Source organism: Puntigrus tetrazona, chromosome 4, assembly GCF_018831695.1.
Source record: "Puntigrus tetrazona isolate hp1 chromosome 4, ASM1883169v1, whole genome shotgun sequence".
NCBI classification, from domain to species: domain Eukaryota; kingdom Metazoa; phylum Chordata; class Actinopteri; order Cypriniformes; family Cyprinidae; genus Puntigrus; species Puntigrus tetrazona.
This window is the reverse complement of record NC_056702.1, coordinates 8,036,169-8,056,455: the sequence shown is the minus strand read 5'-3', so window position 1 is coordinate 8,056,455 and position 20,287 is coordinate 8,036,169. Positions and strand designations below refer to the sequence as shown.

Here is a 20,287-nt window from a genome sequence, read left to right as displayed (position 1 = left end):
GTGATTACAGATAGCCTGCGATTACATTGTAAAGAAAACCAGTTTGAAGGGAGCATAGTTTGCGTTTTGGGTTAAAAGAATTTCTTAATATGAAATTCGAATGATGTGACAATCAGAGATTAGACTGCACATAAATTGAAATCTAAACGCTAATACACACTATACTCATAGTCACGCAGTTCTGTTGTAGTTAATATGACAATGCCTTTTTCCTCAGTCAGAACAAAGCATGGCAGCCGTAATTCTTCAGATGACAATCTCCGGTGAAATATCACATTTGGTCATATATTCAAAGACGTAGTTTAGAATCTGTGTTTACTAAGTACATGATTCACTCAAAACATTAGATTCAGTCTGCAGTACAACCCACGCATAGGATATAATTCCGCAAGAAACCACAATACCAGGTTTTTAAGACATACATGGCGACAAAGAAGCAAAACCTACGGACTGCAGCTTTAAAGAAAACGAGTCCTACATTTATAGTAAGTACTGTACATTACATTTTTTGCATTGTGACATTTTCAGGACACTTGTGTATTTTTCCCCACCCCAATTTTACTTACACGAAAACTATTCCTATTATTTTCAACAATAATTCTCATTACTGTAACATGTTACCATAATGCATTGCAGTAATCCGAGAGGCGAAATGTGCTTATACGTCATGACAAATGTCAAAAAGATTGTATTGAAAACAACAATAACAACAACTTTACAGTCCTTTGATTCTCTGGAAATGTTCTTGTCACGCTTTCCACCCAAAAGTGTAAATTTTTATTAAAGGACTCAATCTGCCATTAAGAGCATCACGCTGATACTGATGCCCTTGAAAGCGCACAGCATGAATTATCATCTCATTGCATACGTAATTCCCCAACCGCAGCAGATCCAAACCTGCAAAGTCGCTTGCTCTCACAAATGAGTATTCTTAAAAGGAAACACCTCCTGGGGTCAACTGAAGTTCACCAGCATTGGTCGCGCTGTGCCTAGGTTCATCTTTATGCACTCTGCACTAGCATGCCATTACAGTGTATGTATGTGATGAGAGTTTTAATAAAAGGTGAAATCTCTGCAGTTCATTATAAACGCCTGCTCATTTCTCCACACCAGGTGCTCTACGGCAAGACCGGCAGCTGTGTGCAGTTTGGAATCCTAATCAAGCCCTAAATTAGGATGGGTGGGACACTGCGGAGCAGAGTGTGTGCACTGCAGCGCAGGACGTGATGTCCTGATAGAATCAATGGAGTGATTGCAGGTGCAGCTCTTTGAGATATACAATTAGAAGGGATTTTTTATATATATGTGAAGGGTTGTTACATATGCTGCTGTTTTAATCATGTACAGATATCACTGAGATTCAGCATTGAGGCGTGACCACGACAAGCAGCTAGTTTTGTTAAGTTTACATTTATGCATTGTCATGTTAGGCGAACTCTTTATTGGCATCTGTGGTTCCACGAAGAACATTTAACATTTTCCATTCCACAGAAGGTTCTTTATGGTGGAATACTATTGAAATGTTCTCGACACTGAGAACAAAAAACGATTCTTTTAGGAAATGTTCACTTACAGGTTCGCTGGGGAACCCTTAATGGAATCACACTGAAAAAAACTCTATTTTGGAATCTTTTTTTTTAAGTTTGTAGTCTCGCCACTTTGAAATGTCATTGGTTCATAATCTTAATCCATATTGCAGAACCTGATATTACGGCATATTCCTTTGTGACGTGTTCCTGGATCAACATCTTAGTTGACCCTGAACCAGTTTATGGTTTTTGTGTAATTTAGGCTTGTGGTGCTTGTACATCAGTGTCAATTATCTATCATTTCCTTGTTTTAGGCATTACTCATGGGTATGGTTAGGTTTAGGTGTAGGGATATTGTCAAGATTTTTAACTAAAATGTTATCCCAGGGTCAAAAAAAGACGTTGACCTGGGAACACATCTAGGAACTCAGGCGTGTCAAATCATGCAGCAAACCGTGGTCAGTGTGGACAAACTGATTGAAGGTGCTTAAAATGTAATATGCAATGCTGCATAAAAGCCATTTTCAAATCTCTGTTGTGCCTCTGGTTTTATTGTGTGTGAACTTGTCTTTTGTATTTATGAAGCACTTATAATGCAGCATCTGTGCCAACTTTGCAGTGTAAAGCTTTCTTTTTCCTTCACAGCTGGGTTAGGCATGAAAGGGTGTTTTGAAGTGATTGCGATTGAAGTGTCACACCTTTGGGGCATTGTCTCTGATGATGGAAGGACTGAACACAGACTCGACAAGGAATTCCAATGCCAGGCCGGTGCGGCTGTTGCCTCCCTCGTATGGCACCTCCTCTACGGCTCTCAGCACTTCCTCCAGAGTCGAATAATCCGTCAGAGCTATACGCATCCTAAACAAGGACACAGCCAGATGCATATGGAGCATTCAAGCAGTCAGTTTGTGCTTACTAAGTTCAGGAACATACACACATCCAGTTTATTATAGCAGAAACCAGCTCTCTGAAGGGCAAACACTAACCCACTATACAGTATACATGTATACTGACCTAGGCAAGTCAGAATAGACAGTCACTCCAAAGCGAATGCCTTCCTGTCCAACCACACTTCCCTGGAAGGCTCGGATGATGTCCGCTATGAACTCTTTGATCTGCTGGAAGCTGGTCGGACCTACTGACCAGGAATCATCTACCAGGAACACAATATCAGCAGGCATGGCTGTACGACATACTGAAAAAGAACAAAAAAGATATCTTATTTTATCATGGCTGAGACTGTTATATAAATGAAATTGTTCAAAAAGATGACTAATGTTTCTTATTAAAAAGGTTTTCAGGGGATTTGACACACACCCACGCACATGCACAGACAAAAAAAATTGTTTTAAAAAAAAGTAGGATTTCTTATTTATATCATTCAAAAAACCACATTTTTTCATTAGTCCTTATAAAAGTTGTGCATATTATTTGTACATTGTCTATATAGGGCTAATAAACATTAAATTAATTTAATTATTTAGTAATTTGTTTTAATATATACATATATTGCAGTAATATTTTAATATTTTAATAGATATAATTATAAATACAGATGAATTACAATGGAAATTAAAATATATCCGACAGTGTCTCATATATTTCAGATAATTACATCAGTTAACATGAAATGAAAACACTTATAAATCTGAGTTAAAATAAATTTTCAACATTTACTAATACAATAAAAAAAAATTACTAATAAAATCTAAATTAGTATCTGTTAATATTTAATGGACATGAGCTAACATGTAACAATGAACATTATATATAGTTAATTACTTTTTTATGTTACACTGTCACTGCAAATTGTTATTTAATGTTACAGCATTAATTAAAGCGTCATCAAAATAATTTCAATTGATTTAACTACTTAAGAATAGTATTAAATATGAATTTTCCTGATTGTATTTTAGTTATAGTTAGTATGGAATTAAGCGACATTTTTGCATCATAATTCAATAAAATTTAGGAAGTGAATTGACTTGATATTCTTGGTTCGATTTTGAAGGGTCCAATCTCTTACCAAGGCCTTCTTGTTCACACCCAGAAACAATGTATCTGGCCACCTTTAGATGGCAGTGTAGACTCAGAGAAAATATAGGTTTTAAACGCTGGTAAATTTATGCCAAGTGACCTGCACTTTAGAAACCACATTAAACAGGAAGAACAGCTAAAGGCTCAGTCCTGATCAGAATAAAAGTCCAGTCATTCAGTGCTTGTGTTATGGTTTCATATGACCTACAATTTCAGGATGTTTTCTGAGCTTCTCTCCCAGTAGTGTGCGTTCAAATATTCATTTATTTCTGTCTTTGATTGCTGCAAATGTGTCCTTGGTCATGAGGTGATTGCACAATCACTGTGAAACTTCTGATGGCTGGCACTAAGCGGACTGCAGATGTCCTCAGAATCAGATAACTCTCCAAAGACGAGCTGTTTTAGGCAGGAGCTAATCAGTACTAGATTAGACTTAATAGCAGCGGACAATGTGCAGCCAGATCTCACAGATGAGAGAGCATAGTTCTACACACCCACACCTGAAATACAACAAAACTGAAGAAGACAAGTACATCCCAAGCTTTTCAACGCTTCTAACTCGCTCTCAGAAGAATGCTTTGAAATTTTCTTCCTACCCCCCCAACAACCACACGATGACATATGCTATTATAAAATCAGAACACAATAGAGCTATGGAAACAAAAGTATATGCATTAAATGACACAACGTTATTGATCATCTGGCAGGAACTACATAAAAAGTTCAGTCTCATTTCCGGAGAAGTTGCTGCACAGAGTTGGGAAAATCTGTGCCACCCACTTCAGTAGGGAACAAACACTGCAGGCTTTGGTGATTTATCACTCATATACGGCATTCTAAGAGAGAAAACTGCTTTCATGCAATAGGGAAGTTCATCAAAAGCAAACTTTAACAGTCCAGTGAGGATACTCTCTGCAGGCAGAGCTGAGGGTCTAGAGGCATTCAACCAGTGGCAGAGAGATGAGGAAAGACGGAATGGAAAAATCTGAATCTGGCAGCTGTCTTCTCAGTCCGAGCATCTTAATTCAGGGGGGAACATTGCATTCAGAATGCCCTTCAACCATTCATATATACGTTACAAAATGACAGGATGTTGCAAGGATGGTCAATGAATACCAAAATCATCGACCCACTAAGGGCTGGATTCAAAATCACACTGAAAATCATTGGCTATTCATGCTTCTGATGAGATGGTTGGAGTTTTTTTCTGGGAGATCTTCTCCCAGACCCAGGAGCACTGAGTAGTAACTGATTACCTGTAATCTGGATTACAAAATCGGGTTCCAAAAATTTATATTAACTTTTTAAATACTTGGAATCAGACAGCAGTTACTTTTTATTGATTACATATTATTTACACAAAGGCAATGCATTCATAATTTATCTATACTCCCTAATTATCCTGTTTTGTTAAAATCCTGTTTGGGATATCTTGACACAATTTAATGTTTAATGTATTTAATACTGTTAATAAAAAAATAATTAAATATTGTATTTTTTCTTTGTATTTTTATATCAGCATGGTATAATATTATTCTACTTAAGACAATGTGAATAACGTGTTAAGTCAAAAGTAATCTAAAAGTAGTGTGATTAAATTACCTGAAATGTTTAATGTAATGAATTATGTTACTGACTACAAATTTTGTCATGTCTGAAATAAGTAACAAACTATAATTAGCAAGTAATCTCTTAGCGCTGGCTCCTGGACAGTGAGTGGTGCAACTTGAAGGCTTTAGATGCTCCAATACACAAAGTCCCAGAAGTTCTGGATTCAGGTTGCAGAATGCAGCGACAAGTCGATGTAATCAATGCATTTTCATCCAACTACCTATACATTCTGGCCAAATGAGGTCGGGCATTGGCATTGCCAGAACAAACTCAGGGCCCACTGCACCAGCCTAAAATCTGGTAATGGCTGTGAGGATTTCATTCCTACCTAACAGTAGCAAAGGTACCACTAGCAAGTGGAGGTCTTTGAAAACCTCCAAAAAAATTCCTATGTGCACACCAATGAAGAATCTGCCATTTCTGGCCTTCACTGGCAAATGCTAACTGAGCTGCACAGTGCTAGATTGAGCATGGGTCGCACCACAGGGCATCAGGCCCTCGTGCCACCCTATATCTGAGTCTATATCTGACATTTTGTTCAAAAACATGCACACCAATAGCCTGCTGGATGTCATTTTGTAGGTCTCTGGCAGATCGGTTGCTCTTTGCACAAAAGAGCACACACCAGTACTGTTGCTGGGATGTCACTCTTCTACTAGCTCTTCTTGTGCATCAGACCATCTCTTCGATGCTCTTGAGACTGTGCTGGAAGACACATAAACCACCTTGCATCAGCATGCATGAAAGTACCATCCTGGAGAAGCTGGACTACCTGTTCCAACTAATTGGGTTGCAGGTACTGCCTCATGCAACAAGTAGTGAGAAAGGACCCTAACAAAAAACAAAACTACAGACAAAACAGTCAGAAAGGATAAAGAAAGAGCAAATGACTCTCCTGTCCAGCACACCTGTTGGTGAAAGCACCAAAGTAGATGATGCTGATTCACAATCAATTATGCTTCCTAAATAGACGGATCGGCAGCCCTGTTTTTAGACTAACAAGAAAACATTCTGAAACATCGAGGGAATTTAGATTTCTCAGTTCAAATGCCTTTAAACCGTGCAATATTTGAGGGCACAGCCATTTGTAGTGGCGTACAGAACCATAGTGGACGTTATCAACTGCGCACAATCAATCCAATTATGCACTGCAATAATGAGTGTTCAACTGATGTGCACTCAGCTGCCAGAGAATACCCACAATGCACAATGAGGGATTCTCACATTGCACCAGAAAATGGTGCTGTAGTTGAATAAGCGATTTCGAACTCAGGATTGTTGCTATACTGTGATGAAATGTTACCTTTACTTTTTCCTTTTTGAGCTATGTATTTTCCTAGTGTTTATATTCAATCTCAGTCTAAGGGGATTATTTATTATGATTATTTTTGAACTGACAGTGATAACAATGCAGCTCTGCCATGTCAGGACAAACTCTTCATCGCATAAAGCACAACAGACAGATCAACTTCAGTTTGGCTTTCTAGATACATCTCATCCGCAACCGCAGAGCATGCAGTTGTGTGAGTAGAGGATTACACTAAAATCATCTGCTGTTAGATTAAAATCATCAGCCTGTGAAGACGATGTGGTTTAACATGATACGACTTAAAACGGCTACGTTCAGTGCTGACTCAAGAAATAGGGTTATTAAGCAAACATTTACTTAATTTTAAAGCAACTGGGAGGCCATTTCCATGACAACAAGGCCATGACGGCAATGAAAAACGACTGCCTGCGTATTTACAGTTATAAGGGTTGATTACCAGGGTTAGATGACTCACGCTTTACATTTAACAAGATTTCGACATAAAGCAGGTGCGATACTGAAAGAGTACAAGGACGTGACCTCGAAAAAGTACATTCTTCCCATTTCATAGTCAAGTGTCTGTCACCGCAAACAGCCATTTTGAAGAGGTGTGGAAAATTACAGTGTTTCAGGGCATTAGAGCCTCAGTCAGTAATTGGTCCTGACAGACTCCTCTAAAACCATCCTGCGTGAATTCAATATGTTTCACATTCTCGCTCTTTCCCACTCTGTCTCTCTCTCTCTCACACACACACACACACAGTTCAAGGTGAAACATAAACACGCACACACTGATTTCTTTGCAGACGGATCTGTGGTGATGGAAATCAGAGAGGGGTACAGTGATTTATCTGAAAAGGCTCAAACCAGAGGTATCAAGCTGCAGGAGGTGTGCAGATGGCCTGCAGACAGAACCTGCTGACTCAGCAGGACACATGTGGAAAGAACTCTGTGTCCACTTCAACTCCACCTGTACAGTCTCTTCAGGTGTACAGAAGACAAAAACTGACACACATGGACACGACTGAAGATGGACTCATCCATTGCGAAACGTTATGCAACTCGTTAATGATTCAAATAAAATAAAATGCTAAATAATGATTCATTTTTCAACTAACCAATCAGAATTTGAACAGACAAAAGCACTGAGACTGAAATTAAATAATTCTATATTTACACATAGAATTAAACAGATATATAATTAAACTGAATAAACAAAAAACTATTTAATAATAAAACTAAAATAAAAACTTAAATGGACTAAGATCACCAGGTTGTTATTTATGTTTTTTTTATCAATTCACAACATTTACCTATTTTTTTTCTTTTTGGAATTCTTTTTTGACTTTTAACTTGCATTCTGACGCAAAAGGTTGTATATCAATGTGTCTACAGAGATTAACTCAATTTTAGTTGCTCACCAAATTTTACCCGCATTAAGTGCTTGGCAAGTGTTCATTTTGGACCCTGCCTGCAACCTTTTCAGAGTGTGATTGATTGAAGGGCGGTATATTGGCAGTTCACTGGGGACTGAAGAGGCCCTATCGCATGTAGATAAAGCGTGAGTCAGCAGTCTACCTTCAGCCTCTGCAGTGGCGCTTTGATAGAAGAGAGACAGGCACAAGAGGAAGATCCACATGCCGCAATATCCCATCCTCTCTCTCTCTCTCTCTCTCTCGTCCTCCGACTCTTTCTTTCGTTCCCTGTCCTCCCCCTCTTATCTCTCTGCCGGCAGATCCTCTTCTTTGGACTGATGTCCTGAGACGGGCTTGTTCTCCGCTTTATTTAGCTGCTACGCTCTCTCCGCTTTATCTGTAAAACAGAGGAAGAGAGATCGGTATCGTCATACATATGCATATACACACATTCAGAATAATCGTTTTGATCTATTCTGTTAGCAGAGTCAGTGTAATCGCTGAATCTTCGCTGAAAATCGCTTGTATAATCCGGCACATTTATCCTGTCAGATACGGCTGCACAGGCCTGCTGAGTGCCGGTTAAGAAATGAATAGCTCTCAGATAGAAACAGGTATTATTCAAATAAAAGATAATTGATTAAAGGTTAAGAAAGTTCGGTACTGCACAATGAAGTAATAATAATTCGCAATATGACTATTGTCATTGTATTTAAAACACGAATGCAGTCTTGGCGAGCATAAGAGACCAATCCAAAACTTTAGAATGGCAGCATAAATTGCACTCTTTTCCTCAAATAAATTGCTTTTATGTTTTATGTCAGAAAACTATATCGCATGTAGCAAATAAGTACTAAAAACCATTCATGTGCTTATACTGTGCTGTTTTTGTGTCCACCATTCCCTTTCAGTGTATGGAAAAGAGCAGCCTAAACATTACGTTGAACATCTCTTTTTGTGTTCTATGGAGCAAAGTCAAACAAGTTTGAAACAAGTGATCAATGACAGATTTTTGGATCAACTAACCTTTTAAGAGGAAAAAGAACAAAGCCTGCAAGATATAGCAAAACTCGTTTTGTTTTGCCCCAGGTTCAAAATATTAAAAAATGTATAAGAAACTAAACAAAACAAACGCTGAAAGCAAAAGCTGGCTATACTCTGAAGGCTGATTATCAGCATGGGATTTTACTGAGCCATCAGACTTTCTTAACTAGCAATACTTCCTCGCTTTACCAGCTTCACCAGCTAAGCTTTGCTGCTAAGTTTGCTTATTCGACTTTAACCAAGTGTAGGTTAAGAACTCCTAATGTATGTTGTGAACTGTGATTGGAAAGCACCTTAAGCATCTGAGGAACAGCATTAATAAAACTCGTCACTTATATATATTAATAAATGCATCTTCATATATTGGTGTGGCCAGAAAATGTCTAACAATACAATGATAGTGACTCGGCAGGTTACACTTTCAGCAGGTTACATCACACAACGTAGTTGACATTGAGGTCAGAGTATCACAACAAACATGACCTTTGCGAAAGACACCAAGTGTGTAGTTGAACATCACAGGCTTAGACTGCTCATTGATATTCATGTCTGCGTGTGGTCCAGAGCGCAAGGTGAGAACTGCAGTGAAAATACTGATCCTGTCATTCAGTACAGTCACTCTCAGTCTAGAATTCACAACTGCCTTCAGGACAGAAGGTTCTCGAATTTTTAAAAAGATGGATGAGCTTTTCCTCAAGGACACCAATTCTTTGATGTAACTTGTCCAAAAACCCCTTTGTCTAAAGCTCCCGTATCTGAAAGGAAAATGAGGTCTTTGACATGACATCAAGAGGCTGAAAATTCTGTCATAATTCACAGCATTCACACAAAAGCATCTTGTAGAATAATTGTGATTTAATATCTCAGACCTCTAAAATAATTTGTCACTCATACATATATATCTGGAACTGTGACGATATTTATTGAAATTGTGGTTTTATATCATACAAAGTTTATTTCATACTTTATATCTTACAAAACTTGCAATTTGGCTTTGTGTTATGTTTTTTGTGTAACTATCACAATTGCAACATTATTTCTTGTGATTAAAAATTCACATTGTGACTTAATAATTCACAGCATGACTGTGTGTAATAATTATGACTTTATAGCAACAATAGCAACCATATTTCTTGAGATTGTGACTGTCACTAATGTAACATGATTTCTTGAGATTAATATCTTTACAATGTGACATCACATGCTATAATTCACAGTGACTTTGTCATAATTGTGATTATTTCTTGTGAATTTGACTTTATGTGTCAAAATAGCAGCTTTATTTGTAGAGACAGTGACTGTCACAACTGCCACTGTATTTAATGTGATTAATAACTTACAATGTGACTTTATAGCACATAATTTTAATAAATCATAAATGTTTTATGTAATCAATTTTCATTTAATATATCATAATATATTAACTGTTACTTAACATCTTACAGTGTCACTTTATATGCCATAATTATTTTTTAATATCTCCCAATGTCACTTTATACGTCGTACTTCTGATTGAATATCTTATAATGTGACTTTACATGTCACAATTGGTTTATTTCTAGTGATTGTAAGCAGTGAGCAGCCATGAATCCTAGACCTACAGAATACCTAACTGAGAACAAAATCTCCAAATTCCCCAGAAGCTTTAATTATGGCAAAATCTCTTCATCCTTTGAAATCACAACTAATCCCTAACTGTGAAAGCTCTTCAAGAAAAATCCAGAGGTGTCAGACAGGTGAACAGCTTCCTAGCCAAATAAACGCTGTCATTCCAAGTACTGTGCTAACTAACTTCATACCATACGGAATCAATAATCAGCACAGAGCTGCTGCGGCTTTGTCAGGTTACATCTGTGGGGGATATTACGACTAGAGTCTCTGTTCAGCCGACAGACAGCACTGTCAAGCTGTGCAGAAACCACAGCCATGCTAACGCAATGCTTTACTGCACAACTGCCACTTCTAATGCGCAAGAATGCGTCTGACAGTCCACAAAATTAATGCAGCGGCAAGGGTTCGATGACTTTAACAAACTTCTCTTGGGTGCACATGGGAGTCCATAAAGCATTTTTACATAGTGATAAAACTTTTTATTATGATCACAGACACTTCCATGCAGGTCAGACACCCTCAGCATACAAAGTTAGCAGAGAAGGCATGCTTTTCTATCAGATGCAGTGGAACGCAGACAAGATTTTTCATCAGGAAACTTCAGGGCCATGAGTTCGACACATACCATTCAAACTCAGTCCTGTTTGAGCATGTAACCTCAAGCACTTCTGTACCGCAGTCAGTTTACATGACTTTACATAGACTCCGGTACTCTGGACGGGGCAGATAAGACTTTTGAAATACTGTACTTTGGAGGCTGTGGTCTGATTGTGCAATTTATGAATGAATCTGATTGAACAAGCGATAATTCGCATCAATGTACAGACAGGAAGGTGTTACCGCCGTGACTCAAGTGATATTTTTCTGACGCCTGCCACACAGCAAGTTGCATACAGCAAAGTCATGCAGCAAAGAATGTAATCTCACGAGTGCAGGCAGACCGGAGAGGTGAGCGCTGTACACTTTGAAGGATTATAAAGGTACAGGAGCCGACCCAAGCCCCTTTTTGCTCTCTCTACAAACCCTGCTGTTTGTTAGTCATTTCCGAACACGGCCACTTCGCAGAAGATTATGTCTGTAACTCTAAATTAAGTGTTACACACACACTAGGGCAAAAACATCTTTTCTTAAAAGCATCCAAAAACACACTGGTGCGTACACAGACACTGCAATTGTTGTAGTCCATGAATGCACTAATAGTGAATGCACTAAATCAGACACGAACACAAAGTTCAAAAGCAGCCATTGAAGAGATTTAAATGTCGCTTCAGCGAAAAAAGTTTTTAAGATACTGGGAGGAACGTCCACATAAAGCATCTATTGTAGTGCAAACATCCAAATGCATGCTCCCAATATTTGCTCGCTCACAATAAAACCCGGAAAGGACGCTGTTTGCAGAGGCTTATCAGCTGCAGGAAAAGGCAGGCCTGTCAGCGTGCAGTAATGAAGTGACTTTATGTGGTTCATCTATGACATTACGTCTAAAGCCGGAGTGCCGCTTGACTTCGAGGGGCGTGTAAAAGCCTATGCGAAGAGGAAAAAGCTATCAGATTGGAGACATCACCGACACACTTTACCGTTTTGTTCAAGGCTTTTAGTTGCATTAACGAGGCTATTGAAGCCGTCAGATGTGGCGGTAAATGGAGTGGAATGGCATACGGTGGATGCTGTCTCTGATTTCATTCTACAATTATCTAATCAAACAATACATTACACAAATAAATTAACTTGGGTCAAATTGTGCTAGTTTTTATCAGTAGATGTTTCAGAAAATGAATATTAAAAGAGCACTTGCAGTAGTGTTTCTCAAATAAAGGATCATGACACCAAAATGATCTGATTGGATTGCAGTAAGTTAAAAATAAAGGTGATTCATGATGCTATAGAAGAACCTTATTGTCTAAATGGTTCCATGAATATCCTTTAACATCTGGAGAACCTTTCTGTTTCACAAAAGGTATTTTGTGGTGAAAAAAAGTTCTTCATATTATAAAAAGGTAAGAAAAAGGTAGTTCTTTAAAGAACCTTTGCCTGAATATTTTCTGTGGAACCAAAAATGATTCTTCTATGGCATTGCTTTAAGAACCTTTTGAAGAACATTTGTTTTTATGAGTTTAGGGGAAGATGCTAATGCTACAATGCAAATGCAAACATTCCCAACATTGACATTAAAAATCATGCATTCTCTACAAACTCTATAATGTTTTACACTCAACTTATATATTTATTGGCTAAAGCCAAATTAGAAAGATGCCAACATAGACAGGTTGCTTGGCATTGCTTTGCTCATAAACAAAACTACACAAGGTAAAAGAAAATATTAAATATGGATTCTAGGTTTGGTACTGTGTTAAATCGCCAACTGGCATCCAAGAATGAAAAAACCTGGTTGAGACCCACTCTGAGAAAATGGCTCACATTCTGAGTGCACCAGAAAAAAAGAAAACCTGGCAGAGAGCTTGATAGATATACTGCTTTCTGCATTGTGAGGCATTGGGCTGAAAAGTTTGTCTAGAAGCATTCACTCACCTTTCCAACTGTACCCTGAACCATGGTCCTCTTCTCAAATGCAAAACTGCTGGAGGTCCATCAGATAATAATCCAATCCAAGAACAGCTTATGGGACTCCACACGCCGTAGTGAAATGTCCCAGGATGAGAAGTGTGAGAATCCAAGACGGCCTAAAGAGGGTGTGTGAGAGAAAGAGAGAGTGAATGAATGAAGCGAATACCTCTGAAGGAGAAAGTTTAGGGGGTGTGGAAGAGCTACAACAGGTTGGCTCACAGTTACAGCAAGAAGATGGATGGGGAGAGAGAGTGAAAAGGAGAGGATAAGTAAAGAGAGAGCAGCAAATGAGTTTCTCACTGTTAATACACTACATATTGTATATATAAAAAGTACATTAATATAATGTTTTTTTCACAAATTATGGAGCCACTAAGGGGATGTTGCAATTCAGGGTTTTTGCGCTTGCTTTCCAAATTTTAAGTTCTATCGAATAGTATTGCATTTCCATGACTACCTTTGTTTGCCAGCAAAACATTTGCATACTCTTGCAAACATTTGCAAAAGTATTGTTTTCCCATTTTTTCTTTTCCTGCAACCTTTGCAAAAGTTTTCGGAGCATCTGAAAAAACACAAGTGTCTTGGGGAAACCCAAATATTTTGTAAAAGAATGCGAAAGCACTGAAATAAATGTTGCTCCCATTTCGGCAGAATGACATGAAAATCTAAATTCTGCAAGAAATAATAACTTCCATCACTGCAATTTCAAAAATGTCTGAACAAAGTACAGACAAGCCACAAACCTCCTTGAAGTCAAATCAAAAGCAATTTTGTTTTAATCTGTTATCTCTAGGGACAAAATCAGACACTTTGAAAAGTCTCTTGAAATTATTGCTGAAGTACGTAAAATCTCCCAAATGTGACTTTTGAAAAGCAGCAGCAGAAGTTGGGGTCAAAAGGAGGGGACTTATTCCACAGAGAACATATAGCAGCAGGGTTTTAAGATCTCACAAATAAAACTGCCAGACCTCTGAGCTGGTCACATGCCTTCCTGAGGAACTGTGCTGGAGCAGCAGTTTAAAACACAGTAACTGACCCGCTTCAACGGAGAAAGCGATATGAAAGGCTTTTAATGGTCTTCTGCAGGAATGCAGGGATGGAGTTTATTGGGTCTTGCCAGCTGTCACTCATGGCACACTATAACTCAGCAAGCCCCACTCATAGACCTGACAAGCTAAAAACCTGTTCTGACCTTGAGGTCAAAGGTCATGCATAGAGCTTTTGTGAAGAGAAAAAAGGGGGCTGTAAAGAGTGTTGCATACATGCAGAAGAATGCATACAGTTATGTAGAACATAAATGACAGTCACGTGTTTTTCCCCCCGTAAATTATGTGAATTTTATGAAACAAATGTGGAAAACTTTACATATATATGGGCCTATAGTCAACATCTCACAGTTTTGAAAAATTGAAAGTCCCTCAGGTAGCCCTAATGAGACGCCACAAAAAGCAAGTCTTAGAGTTACTGAGAAGGAAGGCATCAAATGAGTAGAAGGACAGAGAAACGGACGGAATATAAAGGTTGGAGAAATTGATTCCCAGTGTCCTCCTAGCTGGCCCACAGGTGTGCAGAGGCCTGCTGGGCACAGTAAGGTCAGGCTTTCATGTCTCAGGACCTTTCTGGACACTGGGTCAGCTCTATCTATAGGGTGCATAGAGAGCCATAAATCCTCATGACTGTGGGTGTCTGGAGGGATGAAGAGACGGAGATCCAATGAAAAAAGAGGGATGACCATACTGCAAGAAAAAAGGAAATTGTAGATTAGATTTGTGTAAACTGGCTTTGGGAGCTTGTTGGTCACGCCAGGCAGCTTTTCAGACCACCATACGTAAATATAAATCATAAACACTTGTACTTGTAAACCTTATATGCTACCAATCAGAAGTTAGCATGAATCTATTATATATTTTTATAAAGAAATTAACGTTAAAGTGATTAAAAGTGACATAACAGAACAAGATGCTAAAAATTCACTTTTGTCAAGATAGGATTAAATTAAATGTTAAAATATATTCAAATAAAAGCAGTTGTTTTAAATTGCAATAATATTTGAAAGTTTTACAGCATTTTAAAATATATGTAAACATAAGAGACTAAAAAGAAAGAAAACAAGCTTGTCCAATCTAAAGCCCAAAAAAAATCTAAAAACAACTTTAATTGTTATTTCATCTTTGAGAAATTGCTCAACTGAAGAACATCTGAGACTGATTTGAACCCTAATAATTTTAAGGACAATTTAGCAACGTTAGAAAAGAGTTTGAAACCTGGGTGGAAAAAATACATCACAGCTAGGAAAACTTACTGTGCGATAATGGTGCAGTTATTGCATCATCAAGCAATTATAAGCATTGAGGAATATGTGTTGAACAAAGCTGATAATGGCTAATCAGCCTGGGAAATATTAAACAGGCTTGTCTTCATAAACTAGCAGCTAATTGCTGCTTTTTAATGCCTACGAATCCCCAAAGTGGTTCATACTGCAGCTGAAGTGTGTTTTGATTAAATTCAAGCTTTAGGCTTGAGTAAAAGCAGCGATGTACACAGGGATCAGCGCGAGAGAAACAAAGAAATCCAAAGAAATCTCTCCTGTCGGTCATATATTAGGAATTCACAGGGCTGGGCTGAGTTTTTGACATGCTGTAAAAACATCATTGACATGAGAGGTAATTGCTCCGTTGGTGCGTTAGCTTGTTTTTACAGGCAGCCCCTCTTCACTGGCTGTCACCCTTTGTGTCTGTATACCACTCTCGTCAACACGATTTCATACATGGACCTCAAATGCATCACGTCACCACAAAAGACTGTTTTCATGTTTTCAGCAGTTATGAATAATAAAGAGTTATTGCTTCACATGCTCCTGGGAGAAATAAAATCCAATTGGATGATGTATAGATTTAATGTAATGCTGAAATCTTAATTATAAGTTCATTTTCTGTGCTCCGTTGGCCCCAACAGTTCATTATTCTGCCCTGCAGTGCCTTTCCGACTCCACTTTAATTGTGTTTTTGACGTGGAATGAGTTCAAAGTCCATGTTTAAATAATGTGCCTGCCTGCGTTTTGCTTTTGGGGGAAAAAAAAGTATTGATTGATGTAATATAAACACAAGTGCCTCATTTAAAGTTATGGAAGTGTGTCTGCAGAGAGATGAAATAAGGAGAGCTGTGCAGTAGTAATATGGCGCTTGAATATTAATATAACATTACAGCTGTGTGCGGGCATGTCTGTGGCACAACTGGCAGGTTGGCTCTATCCAGGAAATCAAGGACTTGTTGCTCGCGGCAATCAGAAAAAAAATGTATCCCCTGCTGGCAGGTAAGTGGCACAGTGCCGATCTCATTCTACAACAAAAGGCCTGAAGTATGGCGATACACATGTACATGACAAAAAAAAAAAAACACACCCACGTACCTCCAAACGACATGCATAAACTACTAACTAAGGTCTTAAAGGAATACCGCTGTTTACTTAAAAATTCTAATTTAGGATAACCTCAGGTTATACGAGATGAGAAGCAGATTTGGAGAAATAGCATTTACTTCACTTGCTCCTCAACGGATACTCTGAAGTGAATGGGTGCCGTCAAAATAAGAGACCAAACAGCTGTTAAAAACATTACAAGCCATACACAGTTAACAGTCCATCACTTAACACCATGTGAAGCAAAAAGATATGTTTTTGCAATAAACAAGTCCATCATCACTACTGAATTATGATGTATTTATCAGCTGTTTGAACTTTCATTCCGATGGCACCCATTCAATGCATTGGTAAGCAATGGATTTAATGCTAAATTTCTCCATCTGTTTCAAGAGCAAGTGAATTCTTTAAACTCCAATCATACTGACAGGGGCCAGCTGATCAGTAAAAACAAAGATTTTTTTTATTTATTATGTGCAACGTTACTTATAGGCAACAGAATGTGTTAAAGGGACCATCAAAGTCAAGTGAAACCATGTTTTATAATCATGCATTTGTACTAAAAGCAGTTATTGATGCATGGACTGATCTTTTTGTAGGTTTAGTCATCTCTCCCTCAGACCTAGGATACTGCTCTGCATGTTTAGTGGACTAATGATGCCTGAGATTGTATTCTTGCACTGCAATTTAGATCAGGCAGGTAGCCACCTCATTAGAAGACCGGAGAGAACATCATGTTCTGGCTTTGATGTAAGGCTTAGATGTTATTTGAATGCATAACGACTGAAAATAAATGAAAATCGATTGACAAATATGCTTCATGAAATCGTTTAATTAGAAAAAAAATCTATAATGTCAAGGGCCATATTTGGGCCAGTCGTTTGAAACTTTTGCACTAATCTGTTTCAGACTTCACTGGGGTCACGTGATCAACATTCTGTGCGTTTTTTTGTATTTTGAGCATAAATACTACAGCCATCAGTAGGACCATAAAAGAACATTTGAAACCAAGTGTCTCTAGTGTTTGCACATGCTCCAGGCAGGTTAGGGTGCCTCTTTTGGACCTGATCCAGAAGCCCATCCTTTCCATAAGGCAAAGAGAGCCTGATGAATTTCAGAAAGTAGGCCAAACGCACACTGATAGACTGAGGAAGAGGAAGAGTCAAATCTGTTAAACCCATCAGTCCACACTTTAGCTTTCCGCCTATATTTACAATTAAATCGCATATCCACAAATACACATGATCCAGTCCGCAAGCTACAGACTCTCAGATGCCTAATGAAGCCAGTCTTTGAACTCAGGTTTGATTTATGCTTTACTGAATATCAAAACCATGCACAAATTTATTGTAAAAGGAATGCAGCCCTCTCGCAGATTGACAAGCAGGGACAAGCCCTAGATTCCCCCACAGCCTTAGCCAAATCCAATGTCTTCTCCCTACATACATAAGCAAACATGCACTCATAGATGCTAAACTTACTACACCACTCATAGACTTGCTTTATCTGTCTCCACATGCAGTGATAATGAACATAAGGGCACAGGGATCAGCAGTAAGAATAACCCAATGCACTGGGACCAGTGGGAAAGAGTTTTTATGCATAGTATGCATGTAAACCTAATTTTGTATGGTGGTTTGAATGTTGCTTTTGTAAAATTCTGTGGGATAACATGTAAATGTACAAATATTACATTGTTTCTAAGATTATTTTTCCAAAGCACATAAACTAATATGGTTAGTACACATAGATTAATGCAGATGTTGTTTTGCATTGGCACAAGAAAATCAGATTTTTTTGCTCACATCTGACACAAATCAGAATTTGTTGCACGCGTGTAAAGGCATAAATCCGCACGAGATCCGCTTCTTTCACATCCGATCTGGGCCTGACTTGCGTCTAAACACACATATCCTTGCATTAGGATGTGAAACGCTAATGCAAGGACGGGATCAATTTGGGTGGGAATTAATGCAAACAGAGACATCGAAAACCAGTCGAGTCTAAAGTTAATGTAAACAGGCAGGTCAAAAAATCAGATGTGGTCAAAAGATCGGATCTGTGCATTAAGACTTGCAGCGCTTCACAGGGGAAGGTTGATTCTCCATATGGTTTAGCGATGCACACTTGGCCAGATCCATACCGCCAACAGCCCTCAACCCGGAAATCCCACGCCTCTTCAGCTTCTGAAAAGTATCTAAGGATGAATCTCAAGAGTAAGAGGAGGAGTAATGAGGAAAACAATGGACAAAGGGAAAGAGAGAGAGAGAGAGAGGATGGATCTTAACAAGCCATAAAGCAGAGTTGCGGATGAAAGAGAGCAGAAATTGGTGTAACAGAAGCAGTCACTGATGGCCTAACCAGCCGCTGGGAGACGAGTGTATGAGGTGCTCAGACACAAACAGAGACCTGAGGAATGCTTACAAGACATTAAAGTAAACCCGGTGTGACCGAGTTCGGACAGTGTTCAGCGAGGTAGATTTAGAAAGGACTGATCTTAGGACAAAATGTCTACACTGGTGTTTTTTAAGTTGCAGTATGAAGTAAGATCTGTTTTGCAGACAACGTATTCAGAATCCAGCCCATCAATAGTATATTGGTTGATGTAGTGACTGTTTAAGTGTCAGCACAACAACAAGAGGAGTGAACTCATCTGGCATATCAGGAGCATTAGTACGACACTAAACATAATTACAAAGAAACGGCAAACAACAAACTAAATTCAGATTCATTTAAATAGCATTTTCTTAATCTTTTTTATTTACTTTCACTTTTTAGCACATGAGCAATTGCAGCCATTTCTTTGTATCATGTTGGATTGTGAAAAAACTAATTGAACAAATTCAAGAAATCTAATTTCATTTATGAATTGGGATTTCGTGATTTTTTTTATGTTAGCCTATATAGACATCAAAAACAGATTGAGCTACATCCTGGATATCCAAAAACATGTCTGCTTGTATGAAGTAGTGTACCACAATTCAGTTAGATTCACAATACTGACAATGAAAATTGCATTTTTTTATTATGTACTACTATTATTAACTAATAAAAGAGTAGTTCAAAGTTTTTGTCAGTGGAATAGAAATATTTATGAATTCTGCTTAACTCAAAGTACAGAAATATGTTATGCTTGCACCGACTACATACATTTAAAGAGTTAATAATATAATAAAAGAGTTAATAATATAATATTTTTTTATTATTTATGATCTCTAAACATGAAAAGGGTTTACCATATTTGATGCAAAGTTAAATCCGTCTAAACTTAATTACAATACACATCACTACACATGTTGCATATTGGTGCATTTTTGTACTGCAATATTTTGTGATATAACTTTACACCCCGTATTAAAATAGATAGCGATGATAATTTCAACTTAACGTCTGTTTCAGACTTTATTTATGCCGGTGTAAAAACACTACTACATAGTTATTGCTTTAACACTAACTCAGAGTGTTGAGAAGTCAAAGCAGTTTCTCGTGCCAGCCGTTCCTGTGATACCTGAGCGATATCACAACTATCTACAAAGCTACACAGCTCCTTCCTCTTCGTCATTCATCAAAAGCCCAATAAACAACAATCACATCGCTACTATTAACAGAAGCCATAATCACCCAAACATAAATCACCCAAACATCCGTAAACCTGTGCTGTCATAGCCCCGATTCGCTCAAAGGAATGTAAACAGTGTGTACGGAGAAGAATGTCAAATGTCACTTATCTGTGTGTCTGCAGGGCCGG

The 20,287-nt window shown here is 38.2% G+C and overlaps 1 protein-coding gene across 6 annotated transcripts in view; it reads right to left on the bottom strand.

The window, feature by feature from the left end:
* col7a1l (collagen type VII alpha 1-like) overlaps positions 1–15,024 on the bottom strand; it is a 59,318-nt gene extending 44,294 nt beyond the window's left edge. Inside the window, exons 1-4 of one of the 6 annotated variants that reach the window (XR_006250729.1) lie at positions 13,086–15,024; positions 8,065–8,298; positions 2,544–2,724; positions 2,228–2,387 (exon numbers count right to left, since the gene is read on the bottom strand). Coding sequence is in view for 5 of the 6 variants with exons in the window: in XM_043237529.1 (XP_043093464.1) it covers positions 2,228–2,387; positions 2,544–2,724; positions 8,065–8,140 (417 nt within the window). In the remaining variant the exon portion in view is untranslated. The remainder of the gene's footprint in view (positions 1–2,227; positions 2,388–2,543; positions 2,725–8,064; positions 8,299–13,085) is intronic. The other 5 variants (XM_043237529.1, XM_043237526.1, XM_043237528.1 and 2 more) reach the window with 5 other exon arrangements.
* Between the last annotated feature and the right edge of the window lie 5,263 nt (positions 15,025–20,287).